This window comes from Microchirus variegatus (genome assembly GCF_963457635.1).
Source record: "Microchirus variegatus genome assembly, chromosome: 4".
NCBI classification, from domain to species: Eukaryota; Metazoa; Chordata; class Actinopteri; order Pleuronectiformes; family Soleidae; genus Microchirus; species Microchirus variegatus.
Window position 1 is genome coordinate 23,730,037 of NC_139805.1, and position 20,935 is coordinate 23,750,971.

Genomic DNA, 20,935 nt, shown 5'->3' on the forward strand with positions numbered 1-20,935 from the left:
GAGACAAACTCTAACCTTCACCATAACTACGACTGACCTCACCCAAGCTCACTTCTTCACCTTAAAATGTAAAAATATACATTATGGAGACTTGATTTTTGTCCTAACAAATGACTAATGTTCATGTTGTGAATTTAGGTCCCCACAACCAGAAGCGCAGCAAGTGAACAGGCAAGGCAGGCAACTGCTTGGGGCCCCGAGCTGATAGGGGGCCCTCTGACAATGAGGGCTGTTTTTACTGAAATGTGCAGTGACCAGCCGCCTCCCCGTCCCCTTAAACAACAATGGGCGATTTGCAATGACATCTCAGTAGGAAACCTCCCTAAAGGGGCCTCACCTCACGTTAACCTCTGTGAAGTTATCATTCTGCAAGTTGGAAAATGAAGAGGATTATTAACAGTGTAATGCATATATATTTTACTCAGTTTATATATGTTTTTTTCAGTTATTTACAGTATTTTATTGCTCTATATATTTATATTGTTTTATAATGTGGGTTCTTTACAGTGGAAGTATTTTTTTTTACTAAGTTTATATAGTTTTTTAAAAGCTATTTACAGTATTTTATTGTTCTTTACATTCATACTTTTTAATTACAAGGTTTTTCCATGTTATTTCATTCATTTCGAAAAAAAAAAATATTTTGAACATACATTGTTCATTGGTGTCAGATCATTTATAACATAATGGTGATGAACACTGGTTGGAAGGGCCCCCTGGGAATTTTTGTTTAGGGCCCCTACAGACTCTAGAATCGCCTCTGCCCACAACATGACTAATACCTGGAAAACACACACACACACACCACATGACACTAGATTTACTTGGAGACCACTAACCCCTCTGATGTCACTGGAAAGAGTTCGGGGCTTGAGTTAAAGCGTCTGTGGTGGTGGTGATAGTGGGTTTGTGGAAAGACTCTGTGCGTACTTTGTGCGTGTGTTCGTGTAAGAGATCAGAAGCAAAGCAGTGACATGAGAGACGAGTAAGTGTTATCCCAGATGCTCTAACCCCACACCTCCTGCACCCCCACACACATCCTTTCCACCTTCCCACTTCGTTCCCTGCAGGGTTCTCATTTTTCAGCAGGGGGCAAAAAAACAGAAGAGAGGATGTGTTTTCATGTGTGTGTGTGCAGGTGCAAGGCGTGTGTCAAGTGTAAATTTATATGTGACAAAATTTAGGAGTGGCAGTGTGCATCACGTGTCTTATACGTGTGTGTGTGTGTGTGTGTGTGTGTGTTTGTGTGTTTATCTCTGCATCACAGCACAGATGCGCGCTCGTCTGTGTGCGAGTCATTTGCATGCTGTTTGTCGGCGGGGTTGCAGCCTGTCAGCTTGGTCAGAGCTGTAATCACAAAGCCAGATGAAGCACTTCTAATAACAACCCTGTCCCACTGCCAGCGTCTCAGAGAGAGCCCAGTAAATACTTCCAAGAGCCAAACCGCTGCACAAATGTAGGCAATTGGCAGCGCTCGCACATATTAAATGAAACATTTCATGATAAAAAACAAGACTTGTATCCTTTCCGACATGTCAGATAGTGAGCCATGATTTCCATTTGCGCTTTACAGGCATCGTCAGGAACCCGCCCCCCGCTGCATGCATGCATTTCATTACCCCTTGTCATCGGGTTCCAACATGCAAATTGGCTTTTCCAGGTATGAGTCTGTCTTTATTTAAGTCTAATAATTCAGTCAGCAGGAATCAGGTTTTACTGTGGTATCCACAATAAAAAAAAACACACTAATTAGAAAGGATCAAGCGGTGAATCACTAAATTAAACTTTTATATATAAATGAAAATGCTGTTTGTCCTGATGCCTCCTCCTCCACCTCCTCCTCCTCTTCCCCTCTCTCTGGGCAGAATCCAGACAAAACACCACCTGTGCGGGCTGGCAAGCTTTTCCTAAACCCAGACTACTGCAGCCCACCTCCTCCTCCTCTTTCTCCTTCTCCTCCTGCTCCCTTTAGCGACAGTGGCAAAGCTGCCTGGGCTCTAAAATATTAATCTGCAGCACAGATGAGTTACACAGGAGCATGCACCTCATTGCGAATATGGACATATTTGCGATTGGATGGGAGACATTTTAAGAAGACGGAGGAGAGGCTCGGGAGCACGCACGCATGCATATGAGTGTCTGTGACCAAGTGTGAATCTTCATATACAGACTTTATGAATTAGCAGTCCACCATGACATCATCTGAAGCCTCTAGTCTTTTAATTTGTCCAGCACCATCTTGTTTTTTTAACCCAAATTAAGCAGCGTCAGAGTCATTGCGATGGTTAAATGTCGTTGCTGGGAGATTGGGGGCTGTCTCCACTCCCTCTTCTGTCCGTTAGCGTGAAAAATAGCTTTGCAAATTCAGGGCCGGCAACCTGGAGTCCTCAGAATCAGGAGGTCTTGTGAAGTCATGGTTTTTCGAAAGAAACGCAAATTACTTCGCTTAGCAAGGCAGTGATAGCTAGAGTTAGTGATGGGATCGGCAGTTCATTTGAGTGTACTGAATCATTTGAATCAGTTCATTAAAATGATTGGTTCAAAAGATTTGTTCACCGAATCGTTCAGTGCTAAGCAGGAGCCCAGTGCCCTGCTACGTGGCTCACCTCCAGCGCGGACGAGATTCATGTCCTCAGCCACAGCTCTCTGTGTGTCAGTTCGTTCCTCAGCCACAGTTCACCAGCTCTCTGTGTGTCAGTTTGTTCGCAAATCATGACTGAGTCAGTGACTGGCAGCGCAAACAAATCACAGCAGCACGGCAGACACAGTTCTTCTTACTAGTCACTCCCTCCCTGCTCAGCGCACGTTGGCTGGCGGCGTTTGCCGAAGATTCACGAGTGAGTGACGGCGTCGGCGAACGACTTCACGAGTGATTCACAGAACGCGGCAGTTCCACTCCCAGCCCGCCACGATCGCTGCTGAGCTCAACTGAACTAAGAAAGGAAGTTCATGAAGTGATCCCAGTCAGTTCGTTCACTCAAATGATTCGTACTTTCGAACGAATCACTCATGACCGACACAACACTAGTTAGCGTTAGATCTTCATCATGGCAGAGCTGAAAATTGGTGTTGGAGGTAGCGAGGAAGAGTTCGCCAGTTCCGTTAAAAACAAATGCACATGTCCAGGAGAGATGTTTACAATGGTGTCATAAAATATGCACTCCGAAATTGTAGGGGGAGCTCCGTAGATAAGAAGATGATATTTAATGAGTGGGTGGATCATCCTCAGACTGAGGACCAACATTAATCACGCCGTAGCCACACCATGAAGCAAACCCTGCAGGAACATAATTTACAAAATCATGCCGTATTGACCAAGACCTGAAACTTGACTGAGACTAAAGGCTGTCCCAATTATTGCAGCACGGCAGATTCACCGTCTTGTCACATCCACTGCAGTCAAACTCATTTTCTCACCCATCACAGTGGATCATACATAGTAGATAACAGTTTCTTGACACCTTTTTCTTTCCCCTTCTTTTTAGTGATAATTGAAGATGGACAGGTTGGTTCAGTGGGTTCACACAGTGAGTGTGTTCTTGTCACAATAGCAGCTGAAGCTGAGATAGCAGATGTGACTCTGCACTGATTCATAATGCCATGATTTAAATCTGCTCACGATATAAGAGCACGTAAGGAACATGATGTTCTGTGTGACTTTCTGTCTCCCTGTGCTGCAGCCAGAACAGCTGACCACACAAAAAGCAGATGATATATCTTATTTTTTATGTTTTTGGGACAGGTTTTGTCACATTGGCTGGGCTGTGTAACGTATACCTGTGTGTATTAACAGTCATTTAAATGGCGAGCGCCTTGGAAAATGAGCAGGGGACCAAGCAACAGCACGTCAGGGAAATAAGCGCAGCTGATACTTTAACTACTTTGCAGTTAATATTGCAGCACTATGAATGGTTTGACTAAAAAAAAAAGGAGCCCTAATTGAGACCATAAACTCAGAAATTGTTTACTCAAGTAATGAAATGACATGTCGGGTCATTTTCTGCTACTTATACCACATTCCCACTGGTCATAAAAAAATTCCCATTTTTGAATGGTTTTGTGAAGCAGTGAGAATTCATATTCATTCACATACAAACGAGTGGAGACTAGGGCTGTAATCAACCAAAGAAACTCTTGGACGAATAAAGCCCTGAAATTTCGACTAAAAATTGACTAATCGGGCCGCGGGACGCTGCTGCTGTTGCGGGCAGGTGTGCCTGCAGTTATAAAACCAATCAACGATTATTAGATTAAAACATTGAAATATGCTAATGATTCTGATATGTTCATACTCAAAACAGACGGAGCTACCTTAGCTCACCGTTTTTAAATGATATGTCATGTTTGTAGTAGAGCTGTGAAAAGCAAACTGTTGCTTGCAAAGTTTGCATTCCACTTTTTTAGTGTCATCTACTTTTGAAAAATGCTGCCACACTGCTGATGTCTTTGACATGGATGTGACAGGAGGACTGACTGTAGCCTCAAATGAAAAGCTCAAAATTCCTGTCTAATTAATGGCAACGCTAATCTGTCTGTCGCTCATGAGCCACGGAGCGACAACAACCCACTGAGCTGGACTAAACCAATATTGTGGAAAACAAGGGGGGAGTTCTCTGAATACGGACTGTTACCTGCGAAACACAGGTGCTCTAAAACACCCCTATTAGACTTGGTACTTTCCTCCTAATGAAATTTTCCATAAAAAAATTATAATAATTAAAAAAAAAAAAAACTCGACCAATCACAATTTTGGTCGAGCCAGAGCGTGTCGACCAATTAGTCGACCACTCGACTTTGACTTTACAGCCCTAGTGGAGACGCCCCCTAATGGAAATTCAAGAGAACTCGTGATTCTCTGGAGATGATGTCAGTTTATTCTAATCACTCCAGATTATGAACCAGACACAAAGTAGTCGAACTCTCCTTGCTCTCGAGGCAGATGTTCACCAGTCTCATAGTGCTCCTCATGCTGATCAAGGCAGTGCATTCCTTGCTTTTGTAATTTTTCGCACACGCACACACATTTTCCATTTATAAAAAACCCCGTCCTAAATCACTGAGTGATAACTCAGTTCAGAGGACTGACAAGTTCACTGTAGCTACAACACATCTGCTCCAAACAACCTGCAACAGTCAGACACTATTAAACCTGAGGAGGCTCCTCCTCCGCCTCCTGCATCTGCTTCTCATCTCTTGTCCGGAAAGGCAGCCTTTAGATTGAGATGATTTCATTTGGCCTAAGCCTGCGCTCAAGTGTTTGCTTTAATGACGATGACGGGGCTTTTTTTCCTATAACATAATGAAGGTGGTGTTTTACTGTCGGCTACACTTAACATTCCCGGCGTTTTCGTCTGATCACATCACAAAAATCGCTTCACGCATAAACTCATTCCCTTGCTTAAGGAGCAGCCGCAGCCTTTTTTTATGTAATCGAATAAAATATAATAAGTTATCGCGATGACCTGCTCTGCCAACAACAGTCATACAATGGGGAGGCATCTAAAGAAGGACATGAGGGGGTCATATTTAGCAAGCTGCTCCTCTAAATCTCCACTTTCCATTACACGCCTGGCTGATCCCCTGATGTTAGCGACCGGGGAGAGGAGAGCGTTGCTCTGCCAAGAGCCACCGTTGAGCCAGAACTCTCCCACACACACACACACACACTCATTATACTGACACACAATACACACACAAAAAAATTGGCGGGTCTTGTTCCCAATTCATTAACAACAGGTCTGTCATATCCAGAAAAAAAATCCCCGAGTGACTCTCTATGTGACAGGAGGAAAAAGTGTGTGTTTGTTTCGTGCGGATGTGGGCGGAGGAGAAATTAACAGTGGTACCAAATTAGCAGCAATGTCTGCCGTTCTGGGTGCAACGGTCTTACTCAGCGCGATAAAGCTAATCTGCATTCCCTCTGTCTATGTTTGATGGTAATTCTGACTGAAAACACCACAGGCCTCAAACAAACATCAGACACCCGAGGAGAGAGAGAGAGCGAGAGAGACTGGGAGAGAGGGCCTGGAGAATCGTTTGGGGCCGATCAGCCATGTGGCGGTCTCAGCGGTGGAGCTGACCTGCAGCAAGAGCTACAGATCATAGGGTAAACTGACGTCCAATCCCTGGTGACCACACACACACACACACACACACACACACACTGACTTTTAATCCTTGACGATAACCTGAGTGAATCCAAACCACTCTGCAGAGAAAACCGCAGTGGCGGTAAATAACACACAGTGGTTATTTTAGGTAGTTATTATCAGGATAGTGTATGTTCAAGTTTATTTCCCGCACTACGGTGGTTTTAATTCGTTATTTGATTGTATAAACACATCCTGACCTCCTCGAGCTTTTATTTTGGTACATCCAGTTACCGGCAGTGTGAATTTGCATATTAGCTAAATATTTAGTTTCAAACGAAACATTTAGATTTATATTTATATTAAGCATTTAGATTTAACAATTATATTTATATTTAACATTTAACATTTTGATTTTTTTATTCAGATTAAACATTGAAATTATATTTTCAGAAGAGAGGTAAATATCACAAAATTCACAAATATTGCTGTAAATCTGGTAAAAACTAACATTTAAAAAATTCACATGTTTTTTACACATGTTTTTTTCCTAAATGTGGCAAAAAGTTGTTTATTTTAGCATGCGCAACTTTACAATCGGCGCCTCATAATAATAAGCCCTCTCTCCCTCACTATATATAAAATTATTTAACAGCTCCTGGCTTCTTCTGGTGTGCGCTGACCTCCGACAACAGTCACTTGCCTGCAGTCAGTCAGATAAGAGAGACAGAGAGATAGTAGCTGAAGATGGAGAGCGGCGAGGGATTGATGGGCGGAAGGTTTCATTTTAAGAAGCTGATCGACGGAAACATCGATAAAACAAAAGTTACCTGGGTTGTCACGGCACAGTTTATTGACAATGACTGGAAGGTTTCGATCCTTTGTCCTTAATATGCTGGCAGCTGCCTGGCGACTTCTATTTGGACACCTACGCTGTGTGGCTGTCTCTTCTTGTTGGATGGCAGTCATCCATTTTGAACCTTTATTTTAAGATGACCTGGTTGGCACTTGATCGACCAGAGTTTCTTTGAAATTACATTGTCCAATTTGGAGTTATGTGTCTCAAAATATAGATATAATTAAACAATCGTGTCTGAAATACACACTGGCTGATTATTCATTAAATTACTCATTAGAAGAATAGCAAACTTTTAATTGCGATTAATGTAGATTAATGAATTTCAAAATGTGACATAAATTAGTTTTTTTTTTCATCCGTTGATAGCTCAGTAAATATATTTTAAAAGCATGTAACTATGATCACTGCATCAATTACTGTAAGGATACAGCGTCTTGTGTAGTATGTGTAGGTAAACACAAACTCAGGTTGACAGACAGGTGTATGCTGTCTAACTATTTCATCTGAGATGGGATGAAATGATCGGATGAGCTTTTTTACAGCCCGACCGTCTCCCCAGATGACATTTATCATATTTGTTTTTGTTGTTAGCGCTTGTCATTTATTCATAGCTGTCAGGACGTAAAGAGGATTTGAAGAGATTCATCAAAACGCGTCTCTGAAATGGGCCGTTTATATCCTGCCTTTAAGCACACCGAGAATAAAAACGCGGTTTAGTCATCTCCTCTAAACCTCTGCGACGCCAAATTTGTGACAAACCCTGATAATGACTTCAAATGTGGATACAGTGCCTTTCTCTCAACACTGACAGCCAATCATACTCCAAAAGAAACGCTGACAAGTATCACGAGTAATTAGGGGGAGAGAAGAAAACACTTTATTTAGACGTCCTTGAAATAAGCTATTACTAAAAGCTATTAAAAAGTCAGAATTAACAAATGTATATAAATGCTTTTAACTCTTGTAGGGAGTTTGTGGACAGCTCAAATACTTGTTATAAACAGTATATAGGTGTTTATTAACAGTAATATAGACTATAATTAGACTATATGTTCAGTATAAACTATATATACCTTAAATAAGATGTTTACTGTTAGGTAGACGTTAAAGAGTGTTAATATTATAAACACTCATCATATGATATTCATGTCCAATAAAAGACAACATTAAAAAAGACTATAAGAGGTTAATATTAATGCCTTATAGAGGCATAACACATATACATAATTTATAATACACAATTTATTATGCACTTGTCAAGTGAACAATGCACCTTGATATTGTGCACTATAATAAACGTGTAATAATTGTTAATTGTTGTTAATTACAGATAAAGTGTTTTAAACTCAAGTGTTTCCAGAGAGTGTGTGTGTAATTTTAGATGATAAAGGAAACAAATACTCAGAAAAGTGCTATTACACTGTTTTCCAGCAGGTGCATTTTTGCCTCTTTGGTCATCTTGCACACGATGTGACTGTGATAATCTTCTTAAGTGGAGGAAATCTAGAATTAAATGTAAAATAAGTCAAACTATAGTCAAAGCCAAGGTTAGGGGAATAAGATACCTCACAAACAAAAGGTAAAGGTGAGATATTTAAAAAAAAAAAAAAAATGGACCAGGTGTTTATGTTACAAATGGATTAATTTAATAATAATAATAATAATAATACATTTTATTTGTAAAGCACTTTTCATAAAGTTATCTCAAAGTGCTACAGAAACCAAAAAACAAAATAAACAAAAGACTAAGAGAAAAATCAGACACGATTAAAATCAGACACGATTAAAATCAGCAGAAGAAAGAATAGCTAAAGGAGGAGAAGAAAGTGCAGAAAAGAAAATAAAAACATCTAGGAACGACCTAGGAAAGCCTGTTCGAAAAGAAATGTTTTAAGCCCTTTTTTAAAGGCATCGACAGACTGGGGTTGTCGTAGGTGTTCAGGGAGGGAGTTCCAGATGTGGGGGGCAGTGGAGCAGAAGGCTCGGTCTCCCATGGTGCGGAGTCGTGTGCGGGGCTGATGGAGGAGGTTGGTACTTTGGGACCGGAGGTTACGGGTGGATGAGTGAGGGGTAAGGAGGTCTTTGAGGTATTGTGGGGCGTTGCTGTAGATGCAAAGGTGGGTGATGAGGGCGATTTTGTATTGGATTCTTGAGGTTATGGGAAGCCAGTGTAGGTTCTGAAGAATGGGGGTGATGTGGTCGTATTTGCGGGTTTTCATCAGAGTTCGGGCAGCACAGTTCTGAATGAATTGAAGTTTCTGAAGGTGTTTGTTGGGTATACCGATGAGCAGGCTGTTACAGTAATCAAGCCTGGAGGAGATCAGGGCGTGGACGAGTTTTTCAGCATCAGAGAAGGTGAGGAATGGGCGGAGTTTAGAAATTTGCCACAAAAGGGCTGTGAAACTAAATCTGACGGTCCAACCCAGAGAATGGATTTGGGTCGGATGACTGAAAACACTCCCGAGAGCAAGATCAACCAAATATTGATCAAACAATCAATTAAGTGCCGCCCAAAAAGCTCTCTAAAATATGGCATTGCCTTTGTTTGCATGAGAATGCCAGGCTGCCACGGCTTCACACACAGCCACCACAGGGGAAAAGCTAAAGTGTGTGTTTGGACTTTCACTGGAGGAGAGCAGGGAAAAGGGGAGAAAGAAGGGGAGGAAATGACAGAGGGAGACAATGAAAATGGCAAACATGGCATAGATAAGGAGACAGCGGAAAGCAAAGGACAAAGAAGAATATGACAAGAATACGCAGAGTGAGTGACAGCCGGGCCGACTGTTTCGTTCACCAACAATCATGTGGTCAACACCAGAGAATAGAAAGGGCGGAAAAATTAGGATATTGAATTTTTTTTTAATTTTTTTTTGCCTAATTAGGGAAAGTACTGTGTCCTTTGTGATCAACCAAGCAGAAATATTTAATTAGAAAACCTATTATGAGGTGGTGAATGCACCACATCTGACATATAACCAACCCCCCAAGCAGAACATTTTTCAGGAGGTGAAGTGAAGGAGAGTTAGAGTGTGAAGAGCAGGTGAGTGAGGGAGGGGAGAGAGGTGTGGAAAATACACCAAAGAAATGATTTCCTGACTGATGTTAGTGGGGATTCCATTTAATTGTGTTCATGTATGTGTAGGAGAGAGGTTTAAAGAGGCAACTGAACTCATGAATATTTATGACCATATACAGCACAGGTGATGGAGACGAGGATTATCCACCTACATGTGTGTAAGAGCTTCTGTTATGCGTTTGCATTCATTTAAGCCACACAATTATGCCTCTTTTTTATTATTGAATATTCAGTCAGTCAGTGCAAGTGATTATCCACCCATTCACATGATGTAAGAAATGCAGAACATTAAGTCGTGAAATGACCAAGCTGTGTCATCTGAGACTAAGGAAACATATTAAATTGAAATACTGGCCTCTCTGATTACAATGGTGTGGTCAGTTTATTCCACAAATTAAATTTTCATTTGTGGCCCACAAGTTCTCTTTATGTCTTGAGTTGGTGTTTTGGGTGTGTTGTGTCACCCACTGTGCCAACCACTGAATAATGCAGCTCGTATAGCACTTCAACACTGTTTGTCAGCAGAGTTAGTCGAAGACAATGAGCCGCAGCTGCGGTATGTGTCGGAAAAGCCCAACGTTAGTGAAAACTAAAAAGCCCCAGTACCGCTCTCAAAAACGTCTTGTAAACTATATTATGTAAACAAAATGACTATATTTGTGATGTTCACAGTCTTGTTGTTCTATGTTGCTGTTGCTGTTCTACATGTTCTATTCAGAGATTATTACCTTTTCTGACTTGGGAAAGTGCCTTCCCGTTTTGTCACTCCGCCGCTGCCATAGTCAACGCTAAATCCAAAATTGTCCCACAGAGAGGATTTAAAAGATGACGGCGCATTTTTTTTTCTCTTCTACACGCCATTCTCTGCTGACATCCCCGCTGTCGTTGACGTTGCGTGACGCGCCATTCGGAATGTCAACAGCTCGTGCTGCGTTCGTGAACGTGGGGAAAAAAGAAAACCTTGCATAAACGCAGTTACACAAACAATCCCATTCATGCAGAATCTATTTATAGAGGATAAAATACACACTTTATTTGCACTGCTCCTTGTGTCTGTATTTCAGAAACTTTCTGCACTCACCGATGCATTGACCTAGGATTGCACCACCTGTTTTAAATGCTAATGTTGTTTTTTACACATACAATATAATGCACATCTCCTCTTTCACAGCTGATCTTCGGGGCACGTCCTCGACGCGATACAGCCTCATTTGAGCCTTTTGATTATGTTTGAGGTCGTAACACACACACACACACACACACACACACACACACACACACACACTGGCTCATCCCTTCATATGAATCTGAGCCCAGAGAGCTGACTGAGACGACCTGGCAGTGTTCTTATCTCGCTCACATTTGCCGTGTGACTCACAGCATTACCAGGCAGCACACTCATTAGGAGCAAGAAGACCTTTCATATCTCAGTCAGCCCCACAGCTGTCCTCAGGGCCGGCCAACAGGGACCAACGCTCCCCTCCTCCTCCTCCTCCTCCACCTCCTCGTCCTCCTCTCTCCTTTTTTTCTCACTGTCCCTCTATTCTCCATTGTGTTCCTGTCTGGCACTGTCTCACACAGATTTAATGTCAGGTGTTCTCTCAGTGTGTTAAATAAGTCATTTTTCCCCCTCTTCCTTCAGGGGACAGAGCACGTTTCCACTGTCTACCACAACAACCCCCCACTACACACACACACACACATGCACACGCATTAGAGGTATTCAGGCGTGGGCTGCTGGTTCTCTGCTGTGGGACATCTCACCCCCCCCCCCCATCTCTCTCCCTCGCTGCTTCTGTTTCCCAATGCCCACCTGCGTTTTTACGAGGGCACAAACTGAATTCCTAAATCCTGATGGTGAAACAAGTGACAAACACTGCTGTACTGCATGAGCCGATGATGGGGTTGGATGACAATGACAGTCACTGCCTCTCACTCTTCTGCAGGCAGGACTGTCGCTCACAATTTGAAAAAAAATAAGCTTTTTTTGAGGGTTAAGCATTATTTTAGGGTACCTCTGTGTGGAAATGGAGCTAAAGTGTGGTTTTATGAGGTACTGACAATGACCTCAAATTTCCATGAAGCAGCCCGTGCGGTGTTTATGATTGTGTAATGGAGTAAACATCATTTGAGTATGTTTCACTAGCAGATAAACATGCAACAACAGCATTTCTAACACAACGAATATGTCTGATGTCAGCATCTGTGGTTGATTTCCCATTCATTTACAGGTTTGCCACAAGGATGTTTGAACCTCAGTAGTAGAGCAGGGGAAGTATTATGCAAAATCAACGTTTTAATTGTTGTCGAGTGGAGCTCAGCTTTATCCATAAAACACACAAGAGCGCAGGTGAGGGCAACAGTATCCAAAAACCGGAAGTCCGCAGAAAAGTTCTAATCTTGGCTCCACAGTGCAGCACAGAGTTCTACACAAACTTCCAGCCTCAGAGGATTTATCTGTCCAGTGGATAAATGTTATTATATTCTAGAGCCTGCAAATGATCACTTTTCCAAAATGCTAACTGCTGATAGCTCCCAGTAGCCTCTGTGGCTGATGTCATTTCCTTTCCGTTAAGTTTAATTTTACTTTTTTTTTTTAAGGTGAACCTAAAGAGATACTACTAAACCGAGCGTTCTGAACAGGGCAGTTTTGGCAGGTTGATTGAACTGCTGTGGTGCTTCGTCCTTTGACCAAAGCATGTCACAGACATGTTCATTAGGACACCAGGGAACTAGGTTAACTTGGAGAAATAGGGTATAATACGTCCCCTTTAAGTTTTTACTTTCTTCTTTCATATTTAATTTTAATTTGTATTCTCCTGGGAGCAGGAACAAAGAATTTGACTGCACATTGCACTGTGTAAGATTGATTATGTGACAAATATAAAACTATCTTGAATCTTGAAAGTCTGGGTTCAATCCCCGACTTTGCTACATGCCAAAGACATTTAACCCCACATTGCTACTGGTGGCCGTGCTGGCGCCGCGTGGCCGCGTGATTAGGAATTATTGATTTGTCTCAGAAAAAGCGGCGCATATAGATCTGCTGTATGAATGTAAGCGTGAATGGATGAATGGCAAAACTGTAAGGCGCCTTTCAGTTGTCGCCAACACTGAAAAGGCACTAAATAAACACAGGCCATTTACCATTCACCCTGACAAGTATTGAAAGATGAATAGAAACAGTTAAGAGTTTACATTTACAGCAAATGAAAAAAAAAAAAAAAACTCTTCAGAATCAACACAATGCTGTTTTTTCCACTTTGGCAAGTGATGTTTTCTTATCACTTATGAGGAGCTTATTTCTAAGCTGCTGAAATCAAATCTGGATTAAATGACTGCTTGTTTGTCAGATGAATAGAGGGAGAGAGAAAAAAACACACCAACCAATGCAGATGTGATGTGCTGTTTTCATGCTATTATTATGCGGTTTATTTCTAAACTATATTTTATTGGGAGGAACTGAGAAAAAGGAATAGACGATGGAAGGCTGACTTACCTCATGCTTGCCCTTCATCCTGCAGATCCTGATGTCGTTCTTATTCGACTCCCAGATTCTTTTCTGTACATTAAAGAGCACACAGAGTCACACAGCTGGTCAGCTTCATTTACATTCACCTGTGGTGGGAAAGTAATTGTTTGCAGCATCATGATCGGCAAGGTGCTCACCTTACTGTAGAACATCTCGTCTCCCGCAACGATGTCCAACTCCACGCGGAAAAGGTCATCCCTGGAAAGAGAGAGGAGCGTTCAGGCCGCAGACACTGAGCTAAAAGAAGGCTCTATAGGGAGAAGCACTGCTCCGCTCGGTGCAATTGGATGCAGCTTTTCTTTTGGATGAACTCCAGGCACACACTTAATACAAACTGAATAAAGATGTTCCAGTATAAACTCAATCTCTCTTTGTGGTTTTATAAATAATGCTCCACCTTGTGTATAATCCCGCTAAAGCAACGTGAGCATATTAGAGACATTAATTCCTTTAAAGTCCCGCAGACCTGCAGAGATTAGGAAACAGCTTTTTACAATGTGTTCCATTTCTGCCCAGATATATGAGAAATAGAATCTGACTGCATAATGACATCTCATATTTCCCGTTTGCCTTGTGCCTCTGCTCATTAAACTTGACTGTCTGGATTGAATTTACTGCCAGGCCCCTGAATTTGGCTTATCCATCTTATTCAAAGTAATGGGAGATTTAATCAAGTTGTTATACCGATGTTTAAACACCCCAAACACACGCTGCCTGCCTGCCTGCACGTGGTCTAAAAGCTGCCACCAAACTCACATTCGTGGTGTTTAAATACTGCAATAACCTTGAATGTCCCAGTAAAAATTCCCACTTAATGAGAGTTGGGCTAAGCAGGCAACAGCTGACGTCTGCACACCGATCGAGGCCTTTATCTGTCATCTGTTGGGATGACTCTGAAGCTTGGTCTTCACCAATGCAATGGCTAATCTGCAAATCTGCAATAGCACTTTAATTGGAGAAATATCGAGTGCATCTCTGATCCAGCTCTGGCTCCCAGCTGTGTTGGGAGGGTTCTCTGTTGTTTCCTCTGCAAAACGTAGTGATTTTTGTTGTCGATATGTTATGATTCTGCCTCTGTGTAGCTCAGGAAATAGAAGCGATGTAGAAGCTGCCCTCTTCCAAGGCTCTGTCAAGTAATACTATCAGACCTGACCGTGAAAGCATTTGTGTTGATACACTGGCAGTGCAGGGGAAAGTGGTGTTTTTCCTGTCAAACTGCTGAAAGAACAGGTTTCTTAGCAGCAAAATTCACTTCTGAAACTTTTCAATGGCACTTCTTTGTGTTTCTAATCACACTCCAACCTGTATGCAGTCGTCTCACTTTACTCGTGCAGTTGGTTTTGGTCTTGAAATAAAATGAATCCCTCCCCGTATGCAGCACTGGAATGTTGTTGGGCGACATGCGATTTAAACGCCACTATACGGAGAAACACAAGGAGACTTCATGTGGAGATAATAGGCTTAGTCAGAACCGTGTGAACTCATTTATTTACTTTTAGGATGATTGCTGTACTTGATGGCCGCACTGAAAATTCACAAAATAACACATTTGAATTTATTGATGGAGGTGGTCTAAATGGTCTGTATTTACATGGCACTGTTCGAGTCAAAGCTGCTCTACATTACAGGTTTGACATTCACACATTCACACCCATTTTCATCTATGTGCAGCACATTTTTCCTATCATCACATTTCATACCTAATCACACTCTGCCAGCAAAGCTGTCAGGAGCAATGTGAGGTTAAGTATCTTGTCCAGGGACACATCATCGGCATGTAGACGAGTGGAGCTGGGAATCGAACCCACAACTTCCAGTTTAAAAACGACTCGCTCTACCACCTCGCTGTTATCCCCCAACAGAAAAAGTGTCAATACTTCAATACTGACATTCCTGTGTTGCTCTGTTATTTATATGAAAACACCTGACCACAACAGTACAGACCGAGTTAAGATTAGCAATTGGGATGGGCAGGTATCGGTCAGTATCGGCATCGGTCGGTATCGGTCAGTATCGACATCGGTCAGTATCAGTATCGGTCGGTTTCAGTATCAGTATCGGTCAGTATCGGCATCGGTCAGTATCGGCATCGATCAGTATCAGTATCGGTCAGTATCGGTCAGATACTAATCAAAATCACTAGATTGGATATCAGACAAATAAAAATGTTTAAAAAAGGATACAATCCTTTATATCACATACTTCACTATGCACAGACAGACACAAAAATATAAGTAAAAATCAGCAGAAGCTTTTTAGCTGAGTCATGTTTGGGCTGTTTATTTCTCAAATGAAATGACTCAGCACAAATATGTTGTTGTGATATTACAATACAATATTATCATACACAAAAAAAGTGGTTTCGTCCAATCCCTAATTAGCAAACAAACATGACTGAGATCCACAAATGACTGTAAGGTTTGAGTGGGATTTAGTTAGCTGTAGCTTTGGAATCGGAGATCTTGTGCAAGAGTGCTTATGCTATTCATTTCCCAGTGGTTCTATTGTATTTGCGGCGCAGTGAGAACGTGTACTTGAGGAGGACATAGGTAGGCCGAGTGCCACCAGGTTACTCCTGAATAATTCATCGCTTTTCCTGTTGTTTGAAGATCCGTGCTCTTAATCAAACCTCACAAACCAACAACAATGGCACAATGAGTGGGGGGAGAATTACAAAATCACTAAACATGTGCTTGACGTGTCCTTTGCTTAACAGGTCAGAGTTCAAGCATTCTCCAGACACTGGAGTGGGCCTGATTGTGGGGCGTAATCTCATCCACGCTGCTTCAGCCTTGTGCCCGTCTCAACATAATGAATACAGCATCAGGCCTTCAAGCGAGCAGCGGTTTACTATGATAGTGCAGAAGAAGAGGGGGAATTATTTATGCTGCTGCTTCTCATTTTCTCTCCCCATCCCATTTCTTGTCTGCTTCTGGTTAAATAATGCAAAGCTTGTGGCCTGAGTGCTTTTGTTTGTTTATGTATGTGTCAGTGGATTTGAAGTTAGGATTCAGGGACTAACATGTGAACTGTGTTAAGATTTAAAGTTTTCATTATTCTTTCTGTTCGCGGGATGTGAACACAGCCTTGAAACACCTGAACTCACTGGCGCATAACTTCCAGAATCACCTCGGCTTACAAATCACTCTCCTGCTCTCGCGCCAGCCTTTGCATATTTGTGTGCACGTGCACGTGCCTGGATCTTATTCCTTAAACCACTCCACCCGGTTTTTGACCTGTCTTGATACAAAATTGACACAGACTCCGGAGAAACTGTCAGCGTTTCCTACATTTCTAACTTGACTAGCTCATGAATTTTCTTCAATTCGTTGAAACAAAAGCAGACTCAGGTCAAGTCAGAGACCTCCAAAGCTGTCAATTTCTCAATAGAAAAGTTCAGTTTTCCTTCCTCTTCGCCTTCTCTGTGCTGAGGTTTAGTGCGAGCAGCACTGAACCTCATTGAGTCTGCAAATGTAGTAAGCAGGAGAATCTGCTCGGCTGGATGAAGGCATAACAATTGAGATAACTCGTTACCTTGACCGGGGGGATGGTGCTCTGCAGCATGTCTGTTTATGTGTGCGTGTACAAGTTTATGTAAATGTAAAAGCTTAGCGAAAGGTCATGCAGGAAAGTTGTCTGTCTGTGCAAGGTTGGCTGTCTCTATAAGGTTATATATCCATATTATAACATTTCCATTTCTCAGATGAAAACTAAAGTTTTTCAACTCCTCGGTAAACTGTGTCCATACAGAAACATCTCGTGAACATTCAGGTACACTGGGTATGCATGGAAGTAGATCCTCTCTTATGCAGTTCCACTTTTGTGACCAGCAAGTGCAGGTAGTAACTTTAAAGGTCCCACATTATATCCTATTTCTCCAAGTTATACTAGTTCCCTGGTGTCCTAATGAACATGTCTGTGACATGCTTTGGTCAAAATACAAGGATGAAGCACCTTAGCAGTTCAATCACCCTGCCAAAACAGCCCTTTCAGAACGCTCTGTTTAGTAGTATCTCTTAAAAAAAATAAAAATAATAATAATAATAATAACTAGCACCGCAAGCGGTGGTAACGGGTTCGAGCTTGACGCTACGTCGCGACCCGCGCCCACCTCGTCGCTTGCGCCCTGATCTCGTCTCTCGTTCATTCGCTGCTTGCTGTCGTAGTTCTAATTGGCGCCGTCCGTGCGGATGTTGGGCTGTGGAGTAAAGTCTTATATTATTTCCTGTTAAGTGCGTTACACTTTCTGTCGGGAGGTCATTGTTTGCGTGTTCAGGATAGGTCCCTGGCCTCACATACCAAGTTCCATGCAGAGCGGTCAATGTACAGTAAAGTTAGAGGGCACTTCCTGTTAAAATGGCTGACTTCCTGTTGGGTCAGAGCGTGTCCATTAACATGTTCAGGGAAGTTCCCTTGACACACATATAATGTTTCGTGGAGATAGGGCAACGTACGGCAAAGTTAAATTCTACTTCCTGTTTTGGCGTTCCACTTCCTGTTTGGAGTTTAGCTTTTGCAGACATGTCCAGGATAGGTTCCTGGTCTCACGTGTCAAGTTCCGTGCAGATTGATCAATGTACGGTAAAGTTACAGGGGACTTCCTGTTTAAAATGGCTGACTTCCTGTTTGGTCAAAGGCGTGTCCATTAACATGTTCAGGGAAGTTCTATTGACTCACATATCATGTTTCGTGGCGATCGGGCAATGTATGGCAAAGTTACATTCTACTTCCTGTTGCGGCGGATCCACTTCCTGTCAGGAAGTCATCTGTTGCTGACATGGTCGGAGCGGTTTTGTGGTCCCACATATCACGTATGAGGATGATACAACAATCCCTGTTAAAGCAGCATAAAAAAGTGTGATATGTAATGTTATATCCAGCAACCAGGGGGCGCTGTTTTTTAAATTGAAGATTTTCATACAGACTTTTTCAGGGTCAGACTGTCATCAATCCAAGGAAGTTTGGTTCAGATTGGAACAGGATTTACAAAGTTATACCAGTTTCTTTTGTGTTGCACAGTAGATGGCATAGTCTGCTGCCACCAGGGGGCGTCGTTAAGACATTGAATATTGTCATATAGACTACTCCAAGGCATCAATCCAGGGAAGGACATTGGATCCTCCATCGCAAAGTTATAAGTGTTTCGTTGTCTGTCTTTACAAATCAGAATGTTTGCCAACTTTAGCGCCCCCTATCTCGTACGCCGTGCGACATTTTAGAAAGCTTTCAATAACATTTGATCCTCAACTCGTCCACATTGACCTCGCCAAGTATGAAGGTGATAGCATAAAAGCTCTAGGACAAGATAGATTTTATAGCAAATAAAATTCTTTCTGTTTCCACCAGGGGGCGCCGTTTTCGAAATTAAATATTTTCATGTAGACTTGTTCAGGGTCGGACTGTCATCGATCCAAGGAAGTTTGGTTCAAATCGGAACAGGATTCACAAAGTTATCATCATAAATGTACTTTTTTTGGGTAATATTCCTCTCACCACTAGAGGCGCTGTTTTCGAACGTGACCGTTTTTTCATATTCATCTTTAAGAACTATCGATCATGAACCACGGCAAGTTTGGTTCATATCTGACCTTCCAATGCAAAGTTATAAGAGATTTGGTCAACATCAGAATGATCGCCAACTTTAGCGCCCCCTAGCTCGTATGCCGTGCGACATTTTAGAAAGCTTTCACTAACTTTTGATCCTCAACTCGTCCACATTAACCTCGCCAAGTTTGAAGGTGATAGCACAAAAGCTCTAGGACAAGATAGATTTAATATCAAATAAAATTCTTTCTGTTGCCACCAGGGGGCGCTGTTTTCGATATTGAATATTTTCATGTAGACGTCGTCAGGGCTGGAGGAACATCAATCCAAGGAAGTTTGGTTCAGTTTGGACCAGGTTTCGCAAAGTTATAAGAGTTTGTTTTTTTGTCGCAAAAATCCGACTTTGCACCGCCCACGCTGCTACACCGTTAAAGAATGCGCTGTCATATTCAACACGCATCATCTACCATGTGTTTTCAATGTTTCAGTGTCATTTTGAGTGACACTTTTACAATCGCTGTAAAAGTTATTACCGAAATCGTAAATAAACTTTTTTTTTGTATATTCTCTTCCACCACCAGGAGGCGATGGTTTCAAACGTGATCATTTTTGCATAGGTGTCTTCAGCAACTACCCATCATCAATCATGGCAAGTTTGGCTCCGACTTGACCTTCCATCGCAAAGTTATAAGCGTTTCGTTGCGTGTTGGGAAAATTTGGAATTTTTGCCAACTTTGGCGCCACCTATCTCGTGCGCCATGCAAGATTTCAAAAAACTTTTCAGATTAGATCGTACCTCAACTGGTCCACATCGACCTCGCCAAGTTTGAAGGTGATTGCTCAAAAACTGTAGATTTTGGTATCTACGGCAAGTTATGCTGTAAATTCGCCAAAAACGCCTCCGTTTTCGCCTTCAATCCAAGATGGCGGCCTTCCTGTAGGTTTCACAGAAAACTTGTGATTGACTTTTGCCCATGGCACAACCTAATGAACGTGTGTACCAAGTTTCGTTCATGTACGTTATTCCCGACAGGAATTGACCTAGTAGCACTTTTTTGCGTCAGTCTGAAGCCCCGCCCACTTCCATTTTTTGACGCACATTCACCGAACCACTTTTTTACAAAATTTTCAGCGAGGTCTGATGTTGTCCCGAAAATTCGTGAGGTTTGGGATACGTTTAGGCCTTCAAAAATGCACTTTTTTTGTGTGAAGAATAATAATAATAACTAGCACCGCAAGCGGTATTAACGGGTTCGAGCTTGACGCTACGTCGCGATCCGCGCCCACTTCGTCGCTTGCGCCCTGATCTCGTCTCTCGTTCATTCGCTGCTTGCTGTCGTAGTTCTAATTGGTGCCGTCCGTGCGGATGTTGGGCTGTGGAGTAAAGTCATATATTATTTCCTGTTAAGTGCGTTACACTTTCTGTCGGGAGGACATTGTTTGCGTGTTCAGGATAGGTCCCTGGCCTCACATACCAAGTTCCATGCAGAGCGGTCAATGTACAGTAAAGTTAGAGGGCACTTCCTGTTAAAATGGCTGACTTCCTGTTGGGTCAGAGCGTGTCTATTAACATGTTCAGGGAAGTTCCCTTGACACACATATAATGTTTTGTGGAGATAGGGCAACGTACGGCAAAGTTAAATTCTACTTCCTGTTTTGGCGTTCCACTTCCTGTTTGGAGTTTAGCTTTTGCAGACATGTCCAGGATAGGTTCCTGGTCTCACGTGTCAAGTTCCGTGCAGATTGATCAATGTACGGTAAAGTTACAGGGGACTTCCTGTTTAAAATGGCTGACTTCCTGTTTGGTCAAAGGCGTGTCCATTAACATGTTCAGG

The 20,935-nt window shown here is 42.3% G+C and overlaps 1 protein-coding gene across 1 annotated transcript in view; it reads right to left on the reverse strand.

Moving 5' to 3' along the window:
- Positions 1 to 20,935, reverse strand: part of sema6bb (sema domain, transmembrane domain (TM), and cytoplasmic domain, (semaphorin) 6Bb) — a gene marked incomplete at its 3' end in the record, with an annotated part of 254,546 nt that overhangs the window by 82,713 nt on the left and 150,898 nt on the right. The window contains exons 4-5 of the mRNA XM_083888120.1: positions 13,694 to 13,754; positions 13,524 to 13,586 (exon numbers count right to left, since the gene is read on the reverse strand). Of these exons, the coding sequence (XP_083744246.1) occupies positions 13,524 to 13,586; positions 13,694 to 13,754 (124 nt within the window). The remainder of the gene's footprint in view (positions 1 to 13,523; positions 13,587 to 13,693; positions 13,755 to 20,935) is intronic.